At 39.7% G+C, this 23,046-nt stretch overlaps 1 protein-coding gene across 10 annotated transcripts in view; it reads right to left on the bottom strand.

Moving 5' to 3' along the window:
- Nucleotides 1-23,046, bottom strand: part of ptprk (protein tyrosine phosphatase receptor type K) — a 586,179-nt gene that overhangs the window by 24,195 nt on the left and 538,938 nt on the right. For all 10 annotated transcript variants that reach the window (XM_043683662.2, XM_043683679.2, XM_043683684.2 and 7 more), the window contains 7 exons: nucleotides 19,975-20,091; nucleotides 18,442-18,596; nucleotides 17,468-17,603; nucleotides 14,914-15,063; nucleotides 12,360-12,533; nucleotides 10,396-10,527; nucleotides 5,642-5,767 (listed from right to left, as the gene is read on the bottom strand). In XM_043683662.2, coding sequence (XP_043539597.1) covers nucleotides 5,642-5,767; nucleotides 10,396-10,527; nucleotides 12,360-12,533; nucleotides 14,914-15,063; nucleotides 17,468-17,603; nucleotides 18,442-18,596; nucleotides 19,975-20,091 — 990 coding nt within the window. The remainder of the gene's footprint in view (nucleotides 1-5,641; nucleotides 5,768-10,395; nucleotides 10,528-12,359; nucleotides 12,534-14,913; nucleotides 15,064-17,467; nucleotides 17,604-18,441; nucleotides 18,597-19,974; nucleotides 20,092-23,046) is intronic.

The raw sequence follows: 23,046 nt of genomic DNA, 5'->3' as shown, positions 1-23,046 counted from the left end.
TGGATAGGGGACTTCAAAATGCATCACTAAGAGTAGCTTGGTTGCACCATTACTGACCAAGCTGGCTGAATCCTGAAGAATAAAGCTGATAGAACAGAGAAAATAAGTGCAGGAGTACACTCTTCGGCCCTTCAAGACTGCAGCACCATTCAGTATGATGATCATATAATTGCAGTGTCCCATTCCCGCTTTCTCTCCATACTCCTTTAGCCACAATGGCCATGTCCAGCTCCCTCTGGAATATATATAATGAACTGACCCCAACAGCTTTCTGTTGTAGAAAATTCCACAGGTTCACAATTCTCTGAGTGAAGAAACTCTTCCTCATCTCAGTCCTTACTTCTTATTCTTAGACTGTGACCCCTAGTTCTGGATTTCCCCAACATCGGGAACATTCTCCCCACATCTAGCCTGTGCAGTCCAATCAGGATTTTGATATGTCTCTATGAGGTCCGCCCTCATTCTTCTGAATTCTAAGTAGTACAAGTCCAGTCGATCCACACAGACTGAGTCAGGCTGTGAAAAAGGGGTAAAGTCTGCTTGATCTCAGCATCACTACCAAATCTAGGACATATCTGTCTGTACGTGTCTGTGATATTATCAGGAGACGTGACCACTGCAGAGTCAATGTGGAGACACTGAACTGCCACTTGCAATTAGGAGATATCGGATGGTCATATCTGACTTCTGAAATTTATTCTCCATCCAAAGTTTGCTGCTTCAAGTGGAGTAAAAACTTACAGAAACTGTAGTCCCATGGCAATTGTCCTATTGTAAGTTTCACACAAACCCTCTTTTGCTGCTGAAATTTCCCAATTAGCCAAACCACTTTCTCTCATTTGAATATCTAAACAGTACACCATACAATACACGTAATTCAACTGTATAATGTGGCTTTAAACTGCAATCAAATAATCAGTAACGGCCTTAAATGACCCCACCACTGCCCGGGGAAAAAACAACAAGCTATTGCCTGGATCATATCTTTATGTACATTTTAAAATCATCTTCACTTCTTTGTGATGTCATTACTTGGGCACCGAGTTCACTTAAAACAATCTGAAAAGGAGCCTCTCTGATCCAACATTACTGCATTGTATTTTTTTTCTTCCGCACATTCTTTTTAAAAACTGGCTTGCAATCAATATTTATCATCCTCAAGTGGAAATTCAAGTGTTGGTAATCTGGAAAAATGCCTTCACTTAATGGTCTGTGTGCTATATCTATCTTGTCAAAATATAAATAGCACTGTGCTTTCGTTGTATTTTCTGTGTTTTACTTCAGACTTCCAGCATCTGGATTTTGCTTGTGAAAAATTCTATGGAAGCTGACTTGCGGTTTAGGACTTGCATAATCAATAAAGAGTGATTGTATCTGTCAAAAATCATGCATCCCAATAGCTCTCATGTATCAATGGTTTATTTTCTTTTTCTTGTCTCTCTATTCCATTGAGACTGCTACCTTTTATACTGTCACGTTTCATACAAGAATAACTTTTTCATCCTCCGCTTCAGAGTAAAAACAATATTTCAGGTCCAACTCTTCAGCTCAGCATGCTGCCTTGACTTGCCAGTCTGATCTAAAACAGTTTTAGCCTCAAAATTACTCTTGCTATACCAATTTATCAAACCAATGGTCGTACCTTTTTTATTGAAAAAAATTGTATAGGATGTTTCTCACTTTTTAAAAAATTTCAATACAAGTTTTTTTGTTCACTTTCTTTCCCCTTATCTTCAATGGAGCAATTTGTAAAACAGATTAGCGCCACAGAGGAGTCATAAAATTTATAGAATAACTGAAGATTGTTAATTACCATTGTATTTTATATTTGATTAACAAATTATAGCTCAATTGTGTCAATTAAACATTTTAATTTAGCTTTACAAAATTAATTAGCAACAAGAATGTATTAAAGTAAATTACAGGATTTCTAAAATGCCTTTAAGACACTCTCTTTTCAGCAGCATTGCCAGCTTTGTTTATATGTGTGTTATTTTTTTCGCAGATACCTTATGTTAGAGTACTATAGACTATAAAGATGTTGTGGCCTTCAATTTGAATATATTCATTTACAAAAACTGATCAGACTGCAATCTAAATCCAGGACTAAATTCCAAACAGAATAGGTTCCAAGCATGCATTTTAGTTCTACGATTTCCCTGGTTCAACAACATAGGATTGCACCAATTTGCTGAGCACTTCAGTAAAGCAAAATGTATTTGTTTGATCAGAGTTAGTAACATAATTGAATTAATTCTCTGCATTCAAATTAGTGAATCACAAATGATAAAACAAATCAACTGGATCTCATTCATTAAGAAACGAATTATAAAATTGAATCCATTCAGCAAAATATGAAGAAATTAATTTTTTTGATTGTGTTAAGCAAATTTGATCCATCTGGCTAAAATGATGAAGGGCTTATGCCCGAAACGTCGATTCTCCGGCTCTTCGGATGCTGCCTGACCTGCTGTGCTTTTCCAGCACCACACGCTCTACTCTGATCTCCAGCATCTGCAGTCCTCACTTACTCCTAAAATAACTGCCCCTAATCTCGCTCAATTCTTGAGATTAACCTGCAATATTACACTTACTGAGGAACAGATATTTTAATTAATTCAATGTGCGAATTGAATTTCACGCAGAGGAAGAGTACATGAAAACTGTTCATCTTCAATTAACTCAAGGTGTGTCCAGCACAATGAGGGATGAACTATAAATACAAATTTGTCATGGCCACCTATACATTCATATCATTTAAAAAAAAATACAACTAATTGAAGTGCTGGGTTATGGACAGACAGAGAAGAACTGGCAGCAGAAACAAACCGTACCCGTGAATGAATGTTGAACAGAAAAGGTTTCCGAAGGGATTTGAATGCAGCAGAGGAGGCAGAGAATGTCTGGAGTCCCAGACATTAAATAATTCCACAGGATAGTATTGCAAGGTTGAAACTCTTCCAGGTAAGAAAATGGGGAATAAAACATGGAAAGGAAGGCATTGAGAAGCAACCAAAACATATATGAATTACTGTAAAAAGTTCAAATGTGTAAAATATTTTGTGACACTGGAGTTTATGTCTCTGCCAAAATTCATGTTTCGCTCATCACATAGCCCACACAATCAGGCATTTTCATGGCAGAAAACTGATGTACAATTGAAAAAGTAATTTGTTCCCTGGCAGTGTTGAGAGATAGAATCGAACTAACATTATGTGTCAGTCTCCTACCTTCTCAAACTTAAAACAGTGTCTCATCCATAAATTTCTGCTTGCCCAACTAATTCACATAGAAATGAAAAAGTGTTGGAAAACACAGTCAGTTATGACAGTCATTTTTATGTTTCTACATCTTTTTACAAGACAATACAAAAAAAAGATTTGAACATTTGACATATCTCCAAATTTAGTGCTGACCAACTAAAAGAACAGACTATATAACCAACTCTACCAAGGTTACTCTACAGGTATCAGAAAATAAATAAGATTGACAATGGGTGACTGACCCTCTAAAATACCCTTCTTCCACATGGGGCAATTTCAGAATCAGGGACAGTGTTACCTTGGACATAGAAACCCTACAGTGCAGAAAGAGGCCATTTGGCCCTTAGAGTCTGCACCAACCCTCTGAAGACCCAGCATCCCGCTATCCCCATAACCTCACATTTAGCATGGATAATCCACCTAACCTGCACAATTCTGCAAATTCCAGTATGATGGTTGCCCAAGGCTGGAATCGAATCGGAGTCCTTGGCGCTGTGAGGCAGCAGTGCTAGCTACTATGCCACCCACAATGGATATGAATTAATATTAAGTGGATACTGGAGAAGCAAAACTGCATGTTACCAGTGCAAAGATTTGATATTTTGTATGCTGCACTATTCCATAAATTATAACTGGCATACTCTTATACAATCAAGCTCATTTAAAATATTAAATTATACGTATTGACCTAGAATTGTGGCTACAGTTTATATTAAAAATTGTGATTGATCTGTAAAGTAAAATGTTCACATCTGTTCCATGTGAATTATTGAAGTTATTGATGTGGTGTATATGTAGATAGAAAATGTAGATTGAAAAACCCGTGTGACAATATTTCAGAAGAATTACCTGCAGTGAGAAGTTAATTGTTCTATAAATAATTTACAGGTTAAATTCATAAAGTGACACAGTTGGGTGGGTGATTCTAACTTATTCTAAATGCACAACTTATTTAATGATTATACCTTCCTTTTACCCTAGTGCTACTCTAGGAGCCAAAGTAAAATAATTTTGGAACAAAAAGAAATGGAACAACCATGTGAAAACAAGACAATAGAATCTCACCAAATCATTCAGCAGTGCATCATCATGATGTTTGGAAATTGCCAGATGATTTATAGACAAACACATTTAAAAAGTGGGTGTTCAATTGAATGAGGCCAAATTGCATTATTAGTTGTAAGTTGTCACTCTATCAATAACTGTTACCACCCAAATGAATACAAAGATGGTACAAAATGTCACCTTAAATTGAGGATTTATTTTATTTTAGGAATGAGGATACTCACTGATGATTGCACAATGTTCAACAAAATTTGCAATCCTCAGATACTGAAGCAGTCTATGTACAAACATGACAAGACCTGGACAATGTTCAGATTCGGGCTAATAACTGGTAAGTAACATTCACATCACACAAATGTCAGACAATGAAAGTTCCAACATGAGAAAATTTAATGACTGTCCCTTCACCTTGCCATCCCTAGATCCTCCACAATCAACAGCCCAGGGGTTACCATTGACCATAAAATGAATTTAACATGCCATATAAATACTGAAGCTACACCAACTGGTCAAAAGCTAGATTAATCCTGTAATGAGTAACTCATTACCGAACTCTCCAAAGCCTGACCACACCAAAGCACAGTTTAAGAGTGTGATGGAATACTTCCGACTTACCTGGTTGAGTTAAACTCCAACATCAGTTAAGAAGCTTGACACCATCCAGGACAAAGCAGCCTGCTTGATTGGTACCAAATCCACATACATTTGTTTGCACAATCCAGAAAATGCACTGCAGAAATTCACCAAAGCTCCATGATCACTACTATCTCAGAGGACAAGGAGCAGACAATTGGCAAACCATCACTTAAACATTCCCCTAAAAGTCACTTAACCTTGTGGCTTGGAAATATACCACCATTCCTTTGGGGTCGCTGGGTCAAAATCCTGGAACTCTGTCCTTAACAGGATTATGGATGTACCTACAGCAAATGGACTACAGTGGTTCAAGAGGGTAGCTCAATACCACCTAAAGGGTAGCTAGAGAGGACAATAAATGCTGACTCAACTAATGAAGTCCACACCTCATGAATGAATAAATTAAAAAATTATACTCCTGCATTGCATCTTCTTTTCTTCAAATAAGTTTCCAGATCATGTGCGAGGCTTTTCATTGTACAAGCGAACGTTTCCAAATCATTATTGTATCAGTTAAACAGGCTGCTCACTTTTGTTTTGAAGTTTTGAAATATTGGAAAGGAAGATGAGAATATTATTAGCTTGAACAAATGGAAACTTTTGAGTATAATAAAAATTACAAAGGTACTTTCTTATCCATGGTTCCTGTGATAGAAATATGTGCCATTTACACTTACCCTGGTAAGATTGCATATCCTGAAGATTCGACTTACTAAATCACAGTCCATTGAACAAGAAATACATTCGACTTGAATTGGCCCGTATCGAAGTGTCCCCTCTTCTGGCCAGTACTGTGGGCATCCCTAATATACAAAAACAAATTTGTACTTCAGGTTACATGAGCCATAAAGCAACAAATCCATACAATGATTAAAATAGCTATGAACCCTGGATCTGCTGAATTACTTGTCAGCTTAATTATATGTCATGGGAAAGGATTCACCAATGTTATTTCAGGTCAAACTGCAATTATGAGGTAGCTATACTGAATGTTTCAGCATATAAAACACCAAATTATTTTCTACATTTTATAAAACACATGCATCTGTACAAAGTGTTGGTTCCTCTAACAATTCTGCACAAAAGTGCAGTTGAGGATTTATTGAGAGAAAAGCCATTCAAAACTCACACGATGAGCCAATCACCACTAGGAATGGGCCAGCCTCCACGAATTGACAACTAAGTAGCAGGTAACACATCTGCCATAAAAATATCAGTAAACATCACACAAAAAAGCCTAACCAACATTGTTATTACAATCACTGTCCTCTACCATCACCATAAATAGGTCACCAACGATCACTTTTCTAACATTAGAGAGCTGTGCCAGACCAGTCAAGCATAAAGCTAACAGTCAAACACACCACTGTATCATACAGGCATTATATTAGACACCACATAATCACTAGGTGCGTCTTGTCTTACTGCCAGCACGTCTCATCTCAGCTGACAGCAGTATTCCCCCATGTTGAACACCAATGGAAAATGCACTGAAATTGGGTGCTGCATGCTTGGTGGGCACACCAATGTCCATCACCACGACTGCGTTGGTAGCACTAAAACTGACTCCGCTGGTCTGAAAGAATGTGGATTCGGACTGTAGCAGATGCCGAGGCAATCACTAAAAAGGAAAAACCTGCTTCACCAATCCAGCTGATACTGATCTATCTCCAATGACATGCCTGTAAGTGTGACCATGCCACAAGTCCTTGTGGAGATGAAAGTGCAACTTCACATTGAGGAGTCATTCTATCCTGTCACAGTGCACTGTCATTGTGTTACATGAGATAGATTTTGAACAGATGCGCCGCGCCAACTCAAGACAGAGAAAATAGGAATAGAAGTAGGCCATTTGGCCCTTCAAGCCTGTTCCACCATTCAATGTCATAACGACTGATCATCAAAATATGTATTCTTTTCACTCTTTCTCCCCGTATCCTTTGATCCCTTTAGCCCTAAGAATAATAGCAACATTTTTTTGACATAAATGAACATACTGGCGTGAACAACTTTCTGTGGCAGAGAATTCCATGGGTTCACCACTCTGAGTGAAGAAATTTCTCTTCATCGCAGTCTTAAATGGCCTCCCTTGTATTGTTAGGCTGTGATCCCTGGTTCGAGCCTCCCCAGTCAGAGAACATCTTTCCTGTGTTTACCCTTTCCGATCCTGTTAGAATTTTATAATGAAAACTATGTATCGTGAGACAATGTGGGCTATCAGCAGTAATTGGACTGTATTCAACCACAAACTAACCTTATTGCCCAGCAGATCCTTCCCTTTACCATTACTCATCACGGACAGCATGTCAGGAACAGCACCAGGCATACCTAAACATAAGGTATGAACCTGCTGAAGCTGCAACTCAGGAATACTTGCATGCCAAACAGTGGAAGCAACCCATGATATACAGAACTAGGTCATCCCACAATTAACAGATCAGACCAAAGTTCTGTATTATTAATGCAAACAATCATGATTGGTGGCACGAAATTAAATAATAACCAGACAAAAAGGCTCCACAAATATTGCCATCCTCAATAATGGGGAGCCCAGCACACTAGTGCAAAAGGCAGGTTGAAGCATTTGCAACCATGTTCAGTTAGAAGTGCCAAGTGGCCTCCTTCAGGAAACCCAGTATCATTGATGCCAATTTTCTGCCACTCCCTTCTAGATGATAGTGGGAAAGGACTGAAGGCACTGGATAATGCAAATAATTACAGGCCCTGACAACAATCTGGCAACAGTACTTAAGACCTGTCATTGGGAACCTGCTGCACAACCAACCAAACTGTTCAAATACTAGCATCCAGCTAGCAATGTGCAAAATTGCAAAGATCAGTCAGAGACTTTGAATTCTGCACCAAGTAGCTCACCTATCTCCCCAATGCCCGTCATCAGGACTGTAATGAAATATTCCCGACTTGCTTTAATCAGTGCAACTCCAACAACACCCAAACAGCTTGACATCATCAAGGACAAAGCAGCCTCCTTTAGTTAGCACCACGACCATCACCTTCAACATCACTGCAGTAGTGTGTGCACCATCTACAAGGTACATTGCAAAAACTCACCAACACTGCTTCCTCAGCATTTGCCGAATCCTTAAAGGTCTGTATCACCAAGAAAGTTAAGGGCAGTAGATACCTGGGAACAAACAAATCTCCAAGTTTCCCTCGAAGCTATTGACCATCTGACTTGGAAAGACATTACAATTCCTTCATAGTAATGGGCTCCCAACATCCTTGAAAACTCCACTCCATCGCAGTGTGGGGTAATACAGCTAAAGGAGTGGAGAGGGTCAAGTAGGCAGCTTATCAAGGGTAGTTAGAGATGAGAAATAGACACTGGGTTTGACACTGGTGTCCACATCATGTAAAGTAATTTTTACAAAGCTTACCTGGTTAAATCAAATGAACATTATGGAACAGTAGCAAGGCAGAGTGGCTCTCCACCTGACTCTCAATGTATTTCTCCAATTTTTACTAAGTTGAACCTATGAATTTAATGGAACAGTCACCAGTTCACTGGATGGGTCTAACATCTAGGCCAAACTGTAGTAATAAGAGAACTAAATTCAGCCCTTCCCAATTACTCACCAGAGAGCATGTTGAACCAATTCACCAGGCTTACACCCAGAACCTCAATACCCACAATAACTAGATCATGGAAAACCTATCATTCCCAAATTCTTTTCATCATTGTCAAATGTCAGATGTGGTTCAAGCGCTGGCCACTCTCTTGGCAATAAACGGTCACCAATAAATGCTGCTTCGCCAGGGTCAACTTGGTTACAACTACTCATTGATGTTCCTCCTTCCCCTCATCTTCTAAATCCTCCTGTGCTTCCCTCCCAGCTTACATCGCCACATTTTTCTTTCTCGTCACAGTCCCCTGTTCCCTTTTTTTTCCACACAGAACACCATTCTCCCTCCCGACAAACACCCACCTGTCCTCCCACCAGCTTGTATTCTCCCTTCCCTTCACATCCTCCAACTCTCCTTCCTATCACGTATTGTCCCATCCGATCTCACCTCCTCTCTTTCACTGTCCATTTCCCTCCTTCGTCTTACACACAAACCTGCCTACCCTCTCTTCTCATACGCTCCCATCATCCCTCTCCTCATACTCCTATTCCCCACTGATCTCATATCCAAAACTGGATTGCCCTTCCTTTTTTATTCCCCCAACCAATCCTACCACCCCTCACACACACACCCCATGTTCCTCCCACTTCTCCTATCCCTCACCATCTATCTTCTCACTTGCGTACTCCCTCACATCTCACATATGACATCTTAGAAAGTGCATTGCTCCTGAGTTGTGAATACTTTAGCCCAATGCTGGCTGATTCATCCAAATGCTTGCCAAGTTGGTCAGACTTTTAGAATGAATCAACTGGATGATCAGGTTCACTACATAATTGTGAGTACCACTGCTGGAAAAACAAATATAGGCTGTTGGAAAGAGAGCAAAATTAATAAAAATACTCCAAATACAAACAAATTCATGCTAAGCTAGCAAATTTGTGGAAATGCTTTGAAGATAATTTGATCCTGAGCAGGGACCACATGAATCCACTTATTCTGAAACATGCAAATAAAGTACAATGGGCAATATGGTGGCGTTTTAGAAGTTTGTCTCAAAAATCAAAGTTAAAAAAAATTCTGATGATGAGCATGCTAATACATAATACATTTTGAATATTCAATCGACATTTGAATCGTAGAATCCCTACAGTGTGGAAACAAACCATTTGGCCCAACAAGTCCACACTGATCCTCTGAAGAGTAACCCACCCAGACCCATTCTCGTATCCTATTATCCTAAATTTAACCCTGACTAATGCACCTAACGCACACATCCCTGTACACTACGGGCAATTTAGCACGGTCAATTCAACTAACCTGCACATCTTTGGATTGTGGGAGGAAACCCACGCAGACATGGGGAGAATGTGCAAACTCCACACAGACAGTCACCCAACTTTGGAATCGAACCCTGGTCCCTGGCGCTGTGAGGCAGCTAACCACTGAGCCACCGTGAATGGATCAGTGAATGATTTTTGATGGTGTATTCAAGTAAAATCTTATTGAAATGTGGCAAAAAAACCTCCTCAGACTGGCTATCAATAAAATGCAAAACACCCCAAGTGTACAAGAAATCTTTTTAAGTTGATTGACCAAATACACAAAAAAAAACTAGAAATGGGAACAGAACTTAAAAGCTCTAGTTTTACACTAATAGTCAATACTACAAAGTAATATTACTGGAGCATTTTAAAAATTATTTTATCAACAGCAATAGTCAGTCTGTCCACTTATGTGGCTAAGATGACTAAATCACACAAGAGAATTGTTTCAGTAAGCAAAAACTTTAAAATTGTTCAAACTTTGGAACATTTTCCCACAGTTTTAAGGTCACTATAACTACCTGCACAAGGTCCAATTCATTGAGCATGACTATGGAAGTGCAGCCATAGTCATACACTAGCCTCCAGAAGTCTTTGACTGTGTTTGGCAATGGATGCTGAGTGACGATGAAGGCAGCTGGCTGTCTGTAACTCTGCAAGGAAATGAAAAACAAAAACTTACATTACACACAGAGAAAGCAGCATTTTGTTAAAGTTATAGCTAGCAAGCAAAAATTAGTTAACAACAATTTGAGGGTTGGTTCAATCGATTTTTGAACTATGTGAAATTAAGGGCAGTTAAGGAAATCACTCAAATGTTTCACTCTATGTTTTAGTGGAGAAAGTGAGGACTGCAGATGCTGGAGATCAGAGCTGAAAACGTGTTGCTGGAAAAGCGCAGCAGGTCAGGCAGCATCCAAGGAACAGGAGAATCGACGTTTCGGGCATAAGTCCTTCTTCAGGAATGAGGAAAGTTGTCCAGCAGGCTAAGATAAAAGGTAGGGAGGAGGGACTTGGGGGAGGGGCATTGGAAATGCAATAGGTGGAAGGAGGTCAAGGTGAGGGTGATAGGCCGGAGTGGGGTGGGGGCGGAGAGGTCAGGAAGAAGATTGCAGGTTAGGAAGGCGGTGCTGAGTTCGAGGGATTTGACAGAGACAAGGTGGGGGGACGGGAAATGAGGAAACTGGAGAAATCTGAGTTCATCCCTTGTGGTTGGAGGGTTCCCAGGCGGAAGATGAGGCGCTCTTCCTCCAACCGTCGTGTTGCTATGGTCTGGCAATGGAGGAGTCCAAGGACCTGCATGTCCTTGGTGGAGTGGGACACCACACATCATCTATTGCATCCGCTGCACCCAATGTGGCCTCCTCTATATTGGGGAGGCAGGCCATCTACTTGCGGAACGTTTCAGAGAACACCTCTGGGACACCCGGATCAACCAACCCAACCACCCCGTGGCTCAACACTTCAACTCCCCCTCCCATTCCACCAAGGACATGCAGGTCCTTGGTCTCCTCCATCGCCAGACCATAGCAACCTGACAGTTGGAGGAAGAACGCCTCATCTTCCGCCTAGGAACCCTCCAACCACAAGGGATGAACTCAGATTTCTCCAGTTTCCTCATTTCCCGTCCCCCCCACCTTGTCTCAGTCCCAACCCTCGAACTCAGCACCACCTTCCTAACCTGCAATCTTCTTCCTGACCTCTCCGCCCCCACCCCACTCCGGCCTATTACCCTCACCTTGACCTCCTTCCACCTAGCGCATTTCCAACGCCCCTCCCCCAAGTCCCTCCTCCCTACCTTTTATCTTAGCCTGCTGGACACACTTTCCTCATTCCAGAGGAAGGGCTCATGCTGAAACGTCGCTTCTCCTGTTCCTTGGATGCTGCCTGACTTGCTGCGTCTTTCCAGCAACACTCTATGTTTTAGTGTGCCAAGTATACGCATAAGCAGTTTTCCATTGGTGTGACATTGCATCAAGCAAACATGTACCTTTGAGAGAGTCAAGCAATTACATCAGTTTGGCATCATGTCGCCTGATACTTTTGCATGAAAGCATCAGCTCTGTCTTGACTAGCTACTGCTGTACACGGTAATCATCAGGAAAAGTTCATTAGTCAGCCAGCTTGAGCCTGGACTATACTGAAGTCTGTGATACATTTGTAATGTATTCAGTTGCTCTATGAATAAGTCTTCTGATACTAATTCTTAGTAGGAACCCAGTTTCAGTGTTTTTGTTATCACAATTAACAACATAACTCCAGAAACCATGCTAATGAAAAGTTGCTCTTCAATTTTCAATTGGCTTATTTCCATTGGCTCCAGGTGCAGCTGGAATTGCAATCTCCTTGGTTGGAGGGGACAGGAGAAATCAAACTTGAACCTTTACTGTGAAGAATATATTGCAGTATTGAATCAAACTGACAATCTCCAAAAACATATGCAGTGCTTTTGAAAAAAAATCTAGTGTTAAAATGAAACACATACATCCATAAGGGCAGCATTGATGTAGTTGCTGCTTTCACCATCTATGGTAATTAAGAAAGGCAGGCATCTGTCTGGTGGCAGTGCATCCATGTATCGATTTTTCTCGTGATTCCTGGGAAGAAGAGCTATGCTACAGTCTTCGGGTTGCAGTTGAGAAGAAACAGAATTCAGTGTCTATGTAGTAAGAGAAGGAAACACATTTTACTAATAGCCATTGCAAAAATTGATATTTTTCAATTAATGAGTAATATATTAAGATGTTGGCTTCATCAAGAGCATACTCTGTAAATACCAAAGTATTATGACATGCTTTGGAGAACAGGCAGTACCAATTGAGTCAGCAGGTTAGTTGATATTTGAACTGTTATATTAAAGTTTCAGTTTCATCATTTCACTACCTGATCAGCTACTGAAGACTATATGAGACCGAACTTGATCACAGAACCAGAGAATCCCTACAGTGTAGAAACAGGCCATTCAGCCCATCAAATCCATACCAACCCTCCACAAAATATCTCACCCAGACCCACTCCCCTGACCTATCCTTGTAACCCTGCATTTCCACTAGCTAATTCACCTAGCCTGCACGTCCCTGGCCACTATAGGCATTTATCATGGCCAATCCACCTAACTGACACATCTCAGACTATGGGAGGAAACTGGAGCACCCGGAGGAAAACCATGCAGACACAGGAAGAATGTGCAAATATCACACTGACAGTCATCCAAGATTGGAATTGAACACGGGTTCTGGCGCTTTGAGACAGCAGTGCTAACCACAGAACTACCATGACATCCCCAGAATAGGAGAAGTAAAAGAAGCAAATCTTACTTAATCCACCAAGCATAATCAGATAGGAATATGACTGTGCTTACTGAACACATGGAGTGTCACTTCAAGCATGACATAATCGTGTTAACGGCTTGTATATTTGTAGATTCCGACGTCTGTACATTCCTGGATCCTGTACATTTTGCGTGCATTTAGCTCTGGCTTCAATAACATAATTCCAAACTCACCTCCAAACTCTAAGACCTTGGACTCTGCTTCCCCCACTGCAACTGGACCCTTGACTTCCTGACCCGCAGACCACCATCAGTAAAGATAGGCAACAATACCTTCTCCATAATAATCCTCAACACCAGCGCCTTGCAAGGCTGCATACTCAGCCCCTTACTGTACTCCTTATATACTCATGACTATGTAGCTAAATTCAGGTCTAACTCCATTACAAATTTGCTGATGATACCCCCATAACAAGTTGATTGGTAGGTGGGGATGGAGCCAAAACAGACAGAAAAACAGTTGAACGACAAAGGAGTGGTCCAAGATCTGTTTGGGGAATGTAAAGCTGCTAATGGAGACAATTAGTAGCTGACTCTCTCACTCTTCTTCATAAAGACCATCCTTTTCCTAGCTACCATCAGTTTTGAAGAAGGGTTACTGGACCTGAAATGTTAAACTTTGATTTCTCTCCACTGATGCTGCCAGACCTGAGACTTTCCAACAATTTCTGTTTTTAGACAAGAAAGAGACAGTTGGATGGTGTATACACAACATTCCCTTGCTCAATGTTAGCAAAATGAAGGAATTAGTTATTGACTTCAAGAAGCAGAGCAAAGGACATGCCCTTGATTACCCAGTCCTGGTAAAATCTGTGCAGGGAATAGCTGGTTGCTAATGCAAAGTTTTCAAAATATATTCAGCTGCTTGCACACTATTATATGTTGTAGAAGTAGTTTAACGCTGAGCCAAAGTGTGCACCGCCATTCTGGTCTTGCATTGATAGTCAAGCATAATGGAGGAATATGGAAATGCTGTGGTCAAATGACTGAGCAGCAGAGCACCCAATCAGTACAATGAGTATTCTATTGTATGATTTAAGTTCCAGGGCCTGCTCAACATGGTTTCCTACAATCAGCTTAATGGTCAATATAGTATGTGATTGTCACCTTCAACAGTCTGTACATTTTGGTAACCTTGCCGGCTACAACAAATTTTGTGTCTGGTTAACTTTAGCAGTCCCCCCTTCCTCCCTGCTCCTCTTCCCTCCTCCTCATCTCCTTTCTTCCCTCCACCCCCATCCACCTCACCCTTTCTCCCAATTACACAAAATCTCTAGCCAGCATCCAGATAACTGTGTTTTTTTTGCAAGTGGAAGATGAGTTTGAATGAAGGCTGTAGCAACCAACAATTGATAGAAGTAGTTTTAAAATGTGAAAAGGTTAGGTCTAACATCCATTCTGATACATCTATATAGATGCAATTTAAGTACTGTAATTAAATGAAACAAACCTATGTGCACACCAATAATATAAGGTGTTGCACAGTTTCATATCTTTAATAAGTGAATTCTAATTGGTCAGGCCAAATACACACATTGCTACATCACTTGATATGAGCTTTCCCCAAACTACAAACTTGACGGACACAAACTTATCACCATAAGTTAAATGAAGAAAACCATCCTTCCTTAACAATGTGAATATAGAGCGGGTTTGAATTGAATTAGAATGTGAAATACTTGACAACTTATAGCTGAAGCTTACTTACTTGAAATTCATCTTTAAGTTGTGAGGAGTTACTCTGTGAATCAACTCTTGTCATTTCATAATACGTTGGTTTGACCTCACATGTTGGTATTGAGGTGTCCCCACAGAGACAAGCCTCTAGAATGGCATCGTGAATGAAAATATATTGTTCCTTAAAAATAATACATCTAATTAGTACCATCTTTCAAGTTGCAGTTATTAACAAGTTAATTGGATATGAGGAAATAGGATCTAGTTCACTGGAGGGGGGAGTTAAAACAAAACACATGCCCTCAGAGACCAAGCTTCTGACATAATCTATATTTTTACAATTCAACTAAAGAAGAAACAAGTTTTAAAGTCTGAAGCCATCATTTATATTTTGTAAAGACTCAACTAAAGTTGTTGGTTACAGTGCAATTCTCATTTTCCACATGTACATAGGAAAAGCAGAAAAGTCAGCAAATAAAGGTTAAAGTAAATAACATTGTTTTATATTACACTGGAGCTCACACCCATGATTTTTCACAATTTGACTTTGAGTGACAAAATAAATTTTCATGTAATTGATAATGCATTTATTTCCAAATAGGATGCCAAAGGCCCAGGTGGAAGAATTGCAATTGCAAAATAATTCTGAAAATGGGCTCACTGCACCACAGCCAACCTATTGGAGCCTAACATGGGCCAGCAAGAGTGATGGTTATTGGCAGTGCAGGTAGGTCAAGGTGGTGCTGAGCAGACATTCATGTAAGTATTAGGACAGACTGACAGGCCCACAGCGAGGATCGAGAGGATAAAGGATTTGACAGGCAAAGTCATGGGTGGGCAACCCCCAGTTGAGTGAAGTGGGCTGGGAAGGATGTATGTCACCATTTCACTAACCAGCAGCCTGCAGAATTAAGGCTGAGAGATGATGCATTTGGTGCTAGTCTCTCATGTGACCCATTGTAATCAGACTGGCAGTAAGATGAAGCCTTTAATGGGTAAGTAATTTCCCACAAGAGGAAGGGTCTGAAATGGGTCCTGCGCAGGTGATCCATGGAATGGATCCTTTGCTGCCTGTAAATTTCTTGAGGTGAAGGGGCAGGTGATGGAAGGTCGGTAAGCTGCTGAGTTACATGTCTCCCCGCCTGTTCTCCAACTGATGGGTGGCCTGTAAGATTCAGTCCCAAGTTACCTTCCCTTTCTTCTGAGAAATAAACAACAGGAATGATTAAATTAAACAAAAGAAAAAATATGAAATTTGGATCATGAAATGATAAAGGAAAAGAACAAATTTTGATAACAAGCAGAATAAATTGTTTATTTTTAAAAATCAAAATTATTTAACTTTGTGCTTAATATTCCACTGATCTGGATATATGTGAAATTTTAATATGATAAAAGAAGTATTTGTTTCAGTCTAACAGTTAAGTAAAATTAATTGTTATAATGAACTAATGGATGTATCAAATGAGATGCAGTGGCAGACATTGAAGGGATATTTCAGGATAAGTATATAGCTGCAGTAAAGAAAAAAAAAACATAAGGAGGACCCATGCTCTATAGTTAACTAAAAAAGTTAGGTAAAGCATCAAACTTGAGGAAAAGGTATTTAACTGGGCAAAGAGTGACAGGTCAGACAATTGGTCAGAACTCAAAGAACGGAAACAATGAGTAAAGGCCCATCATGAGGAAGAAATTAAGATTATGAGAGGAAGTTAGCTAGAAATGCAAGAACAGACAGCAAGAGTTTCTACAATTGCTTAAAAGGAGTAAGCAAAGTCAGTTTTGGCTCTCTCTCTCGAGGGAGCAAATGGGAAATTGACAGCAAATAGCAGATGAAACCAACACATGTTTTGCCTTTGTCTTCACGGTGGCCAAAGACAGAATAAACCCCAGTGATACTAAACAAAAGAGAGATCCCGCTAGAACTGAATAAAACAGGTTTATGCCACAGCTCGAGTACTATGTACATTTCTCGATTACTAAACTACACCAAGATGTGATCTTTCTGGGAATGGTACAGAGCATATTTACAAGGGTGCTATGAGAAATGGTGAATTTTGACCACAAGGAATTATTGAATAGAGTTGGATCATTTTCTTTGCAACAGAGACGGCTGAGGGGAGATTTAACTGAGGTTTACAAAGTTTTGAGGAGTCTAAGTATGGTGAATAGGAAGGGCTCATTTCTCTTAGCAAAAAGGGCAGTGATCCTTGTGCATGGGGGTGGGTCGGATTAAAATAATCAGCAAAAAGAATATAAGGGTGCTGGAGGATCAATTTTATCTGGAGGGTAGAAGGATAAAAGCAGAAATGCAAGTCACATACAAAGTATACATCTTTCAAAACCAGTGTTGTAACTACACAGTTACAGACCAAAAACTAGAAAGAAAGATTAGGCTGGATAGCTTTTTCCTGTCTGACATGACCATGGTGAGCCAAAGTGTTTCCTTTGGCACTGAAAATTTTTGATAACATTCTCTTAGTGTCAGAGACAAAATAATGGCACTTCCACACTAGAATATTGTTTTGCCACAAATGCTCAAGATTAAGTTTTGTGACCTTTGATTATATTGATTTGAATCTTACCTCTGTCTGAACCATATTGATGCGCCTTGATCGTAATGCTTTAACACAGTTATAGATATCAACAACTCCTTCTCGCTCTGCCATGTCTAACATAATATCTATAACTATATAGCAGCCAGTTCTTCCAGCTCCAGCACTGAAAATATACAAACAGGAATGAGAATTTCATAACAAGTCTTAATTTTTGGTTACAACGTTCACTTGACAAAAACATACTATTAAGAGTATACACAGATCTTTACAAATCACTTTAACATGTATTGGAGGTGCTAGTGTTGGACTGGGGTGGACAAAGTTAAAACTCATACAATACAAGCAGCGCTCTGAAAGCTAGTACTTCCAAATAAACCTGTTGGACCATAACCTGGTGTTGTGAGATTTTTAACTTTGTCCGCATCAACATAAATACAGATTAAAAACATACTTTAGTTAAAAACAATATATTGCAAATTATAATCCCCAAAACTGAGAAAAACTGCTCTCTAATTCCAAGTAAAATGGACTGATAAAGTTGACCCAGTCGAATTGCTTCATATATTAAAGGGTTCAAATATTGAGCATAAATGTAGAACATATTCAACAATACCGAACATTAAGAATGAGAAGAGAATTCACATGGAAACTTTTCCATGCAAAGTATAATAGAAATGGTAAATACCTTACACGAGAAATTCATTCAAGCAATAGTTTTAGGAGGCAATTAGCACTGTTTCTGAAGAGGTAAAGAAGTCAATAATACAGAGAGAATGTAATGTAATGTTGAGATGGATCATAAGAATACTCATTAGCTGGGCCAACTATCTGTTTCTACAAACTCCTCAGTTAAGGTTTCACTGAAATTACCTGGAATACAGATATACCTGAAATCTAGTGATGTTAATGTCACGGTCAGTTACAGATATAGATAAAATAATGTTGACATCACAAAGAGGTTTAACACTATCACAGCAATTTATACAATAAGCACTGCTAACCTGCAATGTACAACTACTGGTCCTGCTCCGGGGGGATTCGAAATTTTCACACGACGGATAAATGCCAGTAAACCAGTTGCGTGATAAGGAACACCATGGTCAGGCCAACCAGTAAAATGAAACTGTTTAACCTCACGTATTTCATCGAAACCTCTCTGGGAAGGGACAAAAGGAAAAAATGAAAATAGGAGCAACAGAATATACTCCTTTCCAAATTAACACACGACATATGTGTATAATCTTCTAAACATATTGTGGCCTATTTTCATAATCCTTTAGATTCATTTCAAATTATTATAGACATTTATTGTAGTCTTTTAGCTTAGTGTTTCATATTGCCCGTATGCTCTTCCACTATTCTTGTTCTTCATGTCCAATATCTCTTTCAATCAGCAAATTAATGTTTTTTCAAATCCTATGCAATGAACGCTTACAAGATTCAACTCTCAGTTTAATAGATGAATTGCAAGATCACCTGTACTTCCTTCGAAAAGGAGCTTAAATCTTATTGATTTCAATTACTTAAAGACACTTTCTTCCGCGCCTCTTGAAAGCGCAACAGACAGCTACCATTTCTTACTTAGGATTGTTTCAACTTTCACCCACTTGCCTATCCATAATCCAAGCCTTAGTGAGTCAGTTGATGACAAATAAATTGACACAATTCTACCACTGAAGATTTGCAAAACAAATTCTCTTTTGTCCCAAACCTGGATGTTAAATATTTGAATATTGTACCAAATTTTGTCTAGCATTTCTCTTCTTCTCCTTCTTCTGGACATCATCACCATTTAAAGTTATATTATTTTCAATTCTAGACTCTAAAATCCGATAGATTTTAGCTTAGCTTATTCGTTTTTTGGAAACTGCATATTTAGCAGTCTTAAATTGTTAGTGAAATACACAATTCAATAGGTGCCCAAAAGGTTTTAATGCATATTTGCTGCTGGTTGTGTTGAGGCTACAGATCAGGGGTGGCACGGTGGCTCAGTTGCCTCACAGCACCAGGGACCCAGGTTTAAATCCAGCCTTGGGTGACTGTCTGTGTGCAGTTTGCACATTCTCCCAGTGTCTGTGTGGGTTTCCTCCGGGTGCTCCGGGTTCCTCCCACAGTCCAAAGATGTGCCGGTCAGGTGAATTGGCCATGCTAAATTGCCCGTAGTGTTAGGTGCATTAGTTAGAGGGAAATGGGTTAGGGTGGGTTACTCTTTGGAGGGTCGGTGTGGACTTGTGGGGCCAAAAAGCCTGTTTCCACACTGTAGGGAATCTAATATAATCTAATCAGGTGTACTATATGGCACTGGGGCATGTATTAGCAAGATTTTATTTACCATTGTCAGGTCTTTGCTGATCAATTTTCTTTTCTGGCCCTTCACTGCAGATAATTCTCATTTGAGTGTTTCAGGCAATTCAGGTGAAAGATAATTTGAAGTATCAACTTATCAGAATTTCACTTTACTGCGTATTATTAAATTAAACATTCTATAAATACTAAAGAGGGAATTCACAAAAAAGTTAAAAAAATCAGCTTACCCTTTCTAATGTAAATGTTCGAACTACATATTCTGCCAACGGTTCCTCTTCCATGAATGTAACTTTAAAATCTGCATAAACCTCAGAATCATCTGGCCAATATTTGTAGCACTTTACCTTAAATTTCAAAATAAAAATGATTGAGAATAGTAAAAAGTAATTTATATTACAAGCCCCAGTTTTAGCATGGTAGCTGAAGTATAAATAGTATGATCACATTGCTTTGCAGAAGCTGAGCTGGAATGCAAACAGAGTTGCTCAGAGCAAGTTCCATCTACGTTTAAACATTTACATATTTTCTCCCCCAACAGTTATACATTTCAAATGCTTAAATGATGACAAGAAAATCCTTATGATTTGGAGATGCCGGTGTTGGACTGGGGTGTACAAAGTTAAAAATCACACAACACCAGGTTGTAGTCCACCAGGTTTAATTGGAAGCACATTAGCTTTCGGAGCACTGCTCCTTCATCAGGTGATAGTGGAGGGCTCAATCCTAACACACAGAATTTATAGCAAACATTTACAGTGTGATGTAACTGAAATTATACATTGAAAAATTGATTGTCTGTTAAGCCTTTCATCTGTTAGAATACAGTGATAGTTTCACTTCTTTCATGTGTAAATTACAAATCCTTTTTTTAAAAAAGTTGCATTCTCGGGTTAGCTGTTAACAATGGTGCTAGCTAGACAATATGTTGAAGGTGTTGGCCCCCTGTGTTCTCTGTCTATGCCATGATGTTTAGACTGATTCTAATCTAAAAAGCGAGATAACGGAGTTATCTGAGCTCAAAAACTGCACGAATTTATGTAAAACCCCGTTATCTCACTTTTTAATTAGAATCAATCTAAACATCATGGCATAGACAGAGAACACAGGGGGCTAACACCTTCAACATATTGTCTAGCTATCACCATTGTTAACAGCTAACCCAAGAATGCAACTTTTTTTAAAAAAAGGTTTTGTGATTTACACATGAAAGAAGTGAAACTATCACTGTATTCTAACAGATGAAAGTCTTAACAGACAATCAATTTTTCAATGTATAATCTCAGTTACATCACACTGTAAATCTTTGCTATAAATTCTGTTAGGATTGAGCCCTCCACTATCACCTGATGAAGGAGCAGTGCTCCGAAAGCTAGTGTGCTTCCAATTAAACCTGTTGGACTATAACCTGGTGTTGTGTAAGAAAATCCTTGCTTTCTAACCATTCCAATTGAGATCACAGCTTTATAAAAGCCCCAGAGAGTCCAATGGATCCTGACCATTTCTATGTTTGATAACGCAATACATATCAAGTTCATAGGATATCAAATCCAGGCTGCAAGACCATTTCCTGCAGAAGATTTCACTCCACTTGAACTCAAGTTGCAAGCTGTGTGTCAGTATGAATCCAGTATCATTTCATAAAGATTACTGACTACATCCAGTGTGAATATATGCTAAAATAGTTTATATTAAAAATGTGCTTAACAGCATTTTGTTAGTTTAGTTCAAAATATACCACACAACAGATTGTAATGAATCATACACAATGTAGTCATCCCTGCAATGTCTCCTTCCAAAGTGAAATCCTGTTCTCCGACAGATCACTAGCTAATGGGCGGCACGGTGGCACAGTGGTTAGCACTGCTGCCTCACAGCGCCAGAGACCCGGGTTCAATTCCCGCCTCAGGCGACTGACTGTGTGGAGTTTGCACGTTCTCCCCGTGTCTGTGTGGGTTTCCTCCGGGTGCTCCGGTTTCCTCCCACAGTCCAACAATGTGCAGGTCAGGTGAATTGGCCATGCTAAATTGCCCATAGTGTTAGGTAGGGGGTAAATGTAGGGGTATGGGTGGGTTTCGCTTCGGCGGGTCGGTGTGGACTTGTTGGGCCGAAGGGCCTGTTTCCACACTGTAAGTAATCTAATCTAATCTAATAAGCTTTTCCAAAAAGACAGAATCTAACCTTTTCCCTGGACATTCAATTGCATTACCATGACTGAATCTCCGATGATCAACTATCTAGATACTCCCATTTAACAGAAATAGAACCAGAAATTATTGGAGAAACTCAGCATCTGTGGAGAAAAAACAGAGTTAACACTTTGAATCCAGAAACCATTCATCAGAATGTCGTGATTCTAAAGAGGTCAACCAAGTGGACCTCATAGAATATGAGTTCCCTGAGCGGCTGTTAATCTGGTTCAGCCAGGTATTCCTAGCTGACAGACAGAAACAGGAGTGTCAGAGGTTCTGTTCATCTGCGAGCTGGCTGTGAGGATGATGAATTATTGTCAAGGACTCTCCATGTGTGAATAAAGGGTGACTTGGTGATAGGATTCTGGCCTTTGTGGAGTTATTTCGGTGGCAACCACAGACAAGCACGGTCCAGAGAAATTTGCTCACAACATTAGTCTTTTAGTTGGCATTTCTGGCATCATGTCCCATTAGTTGGGAAGCTTGTCTTGTTTGATCCTGCCATTGAAGACTGGGCCCAGTATGTGGAAAGAATGCACTATTTTATCCGAGCAAATGATATTAGGGCAGATGAAAAGTGATTTTCCTGACAATTTGTGGACCTGCAGTATGTTTGGTTATGAGGAGCCTAACTTTCCCTGAGGCACCAGATACTAAAACATTTTAAGAGTTGATGGATTTAGTTCAGGAATATTGCGACTCCAAGCCTCCTTTATTTCTGACACACTAGTGGTTTTACTTGGCAATTCGAGAACCGGGGAATCCATTTTGGGATTTTTGACGAGGTTATGACAATTGGCAGAAGCATATGACTTTGGTCTAACTCTTAATGAGATGCTGAGAGACTGTTTGGGATCTGGAATTCATGATGTAACAATGCGAAAGCGCTGACTAGCTGAAGCCCAACTGGACTTTAAACAGGTACTACAACAGGCTTTATCAATGGAAAATGTAGCAAGTGGAGCATATATGAATTGCAGGGTATTCTGTTGCAAGAGAACACCCCCAGCCGTCTGACTGAGCATGTGGAACACCAGTTTAGTGAAGATAATAATAAAACTTCACTCAAGACTTATCGTGAACAGAGGGACTCCAGATCAGCCCACAGCA

The sequence above is a fragment of the Chiloscyllium plagiosum genome, unplaced genomic scaffold (assembly GCF_037043375.1).
Source record: "Chiloscyllium plagiosum isolate Xiang-an unplaced genomic scaffold, Cpla_swu_hap1 HiC_scaffold_3, whole genome shotgun sequence".
NCBI classification, from domain to species: Eukaryota; Metazoa; Chordata; class Chondrichthyes; order Orectolobiformes; family Hemiscylliidae; genus Chiloscyllium; species Chiloscyllium plagiosum.
Note: the sequence above shows the minus strand (reverse complement) of the source record. Positions and strands in the feature narration are given on the sequence as shown.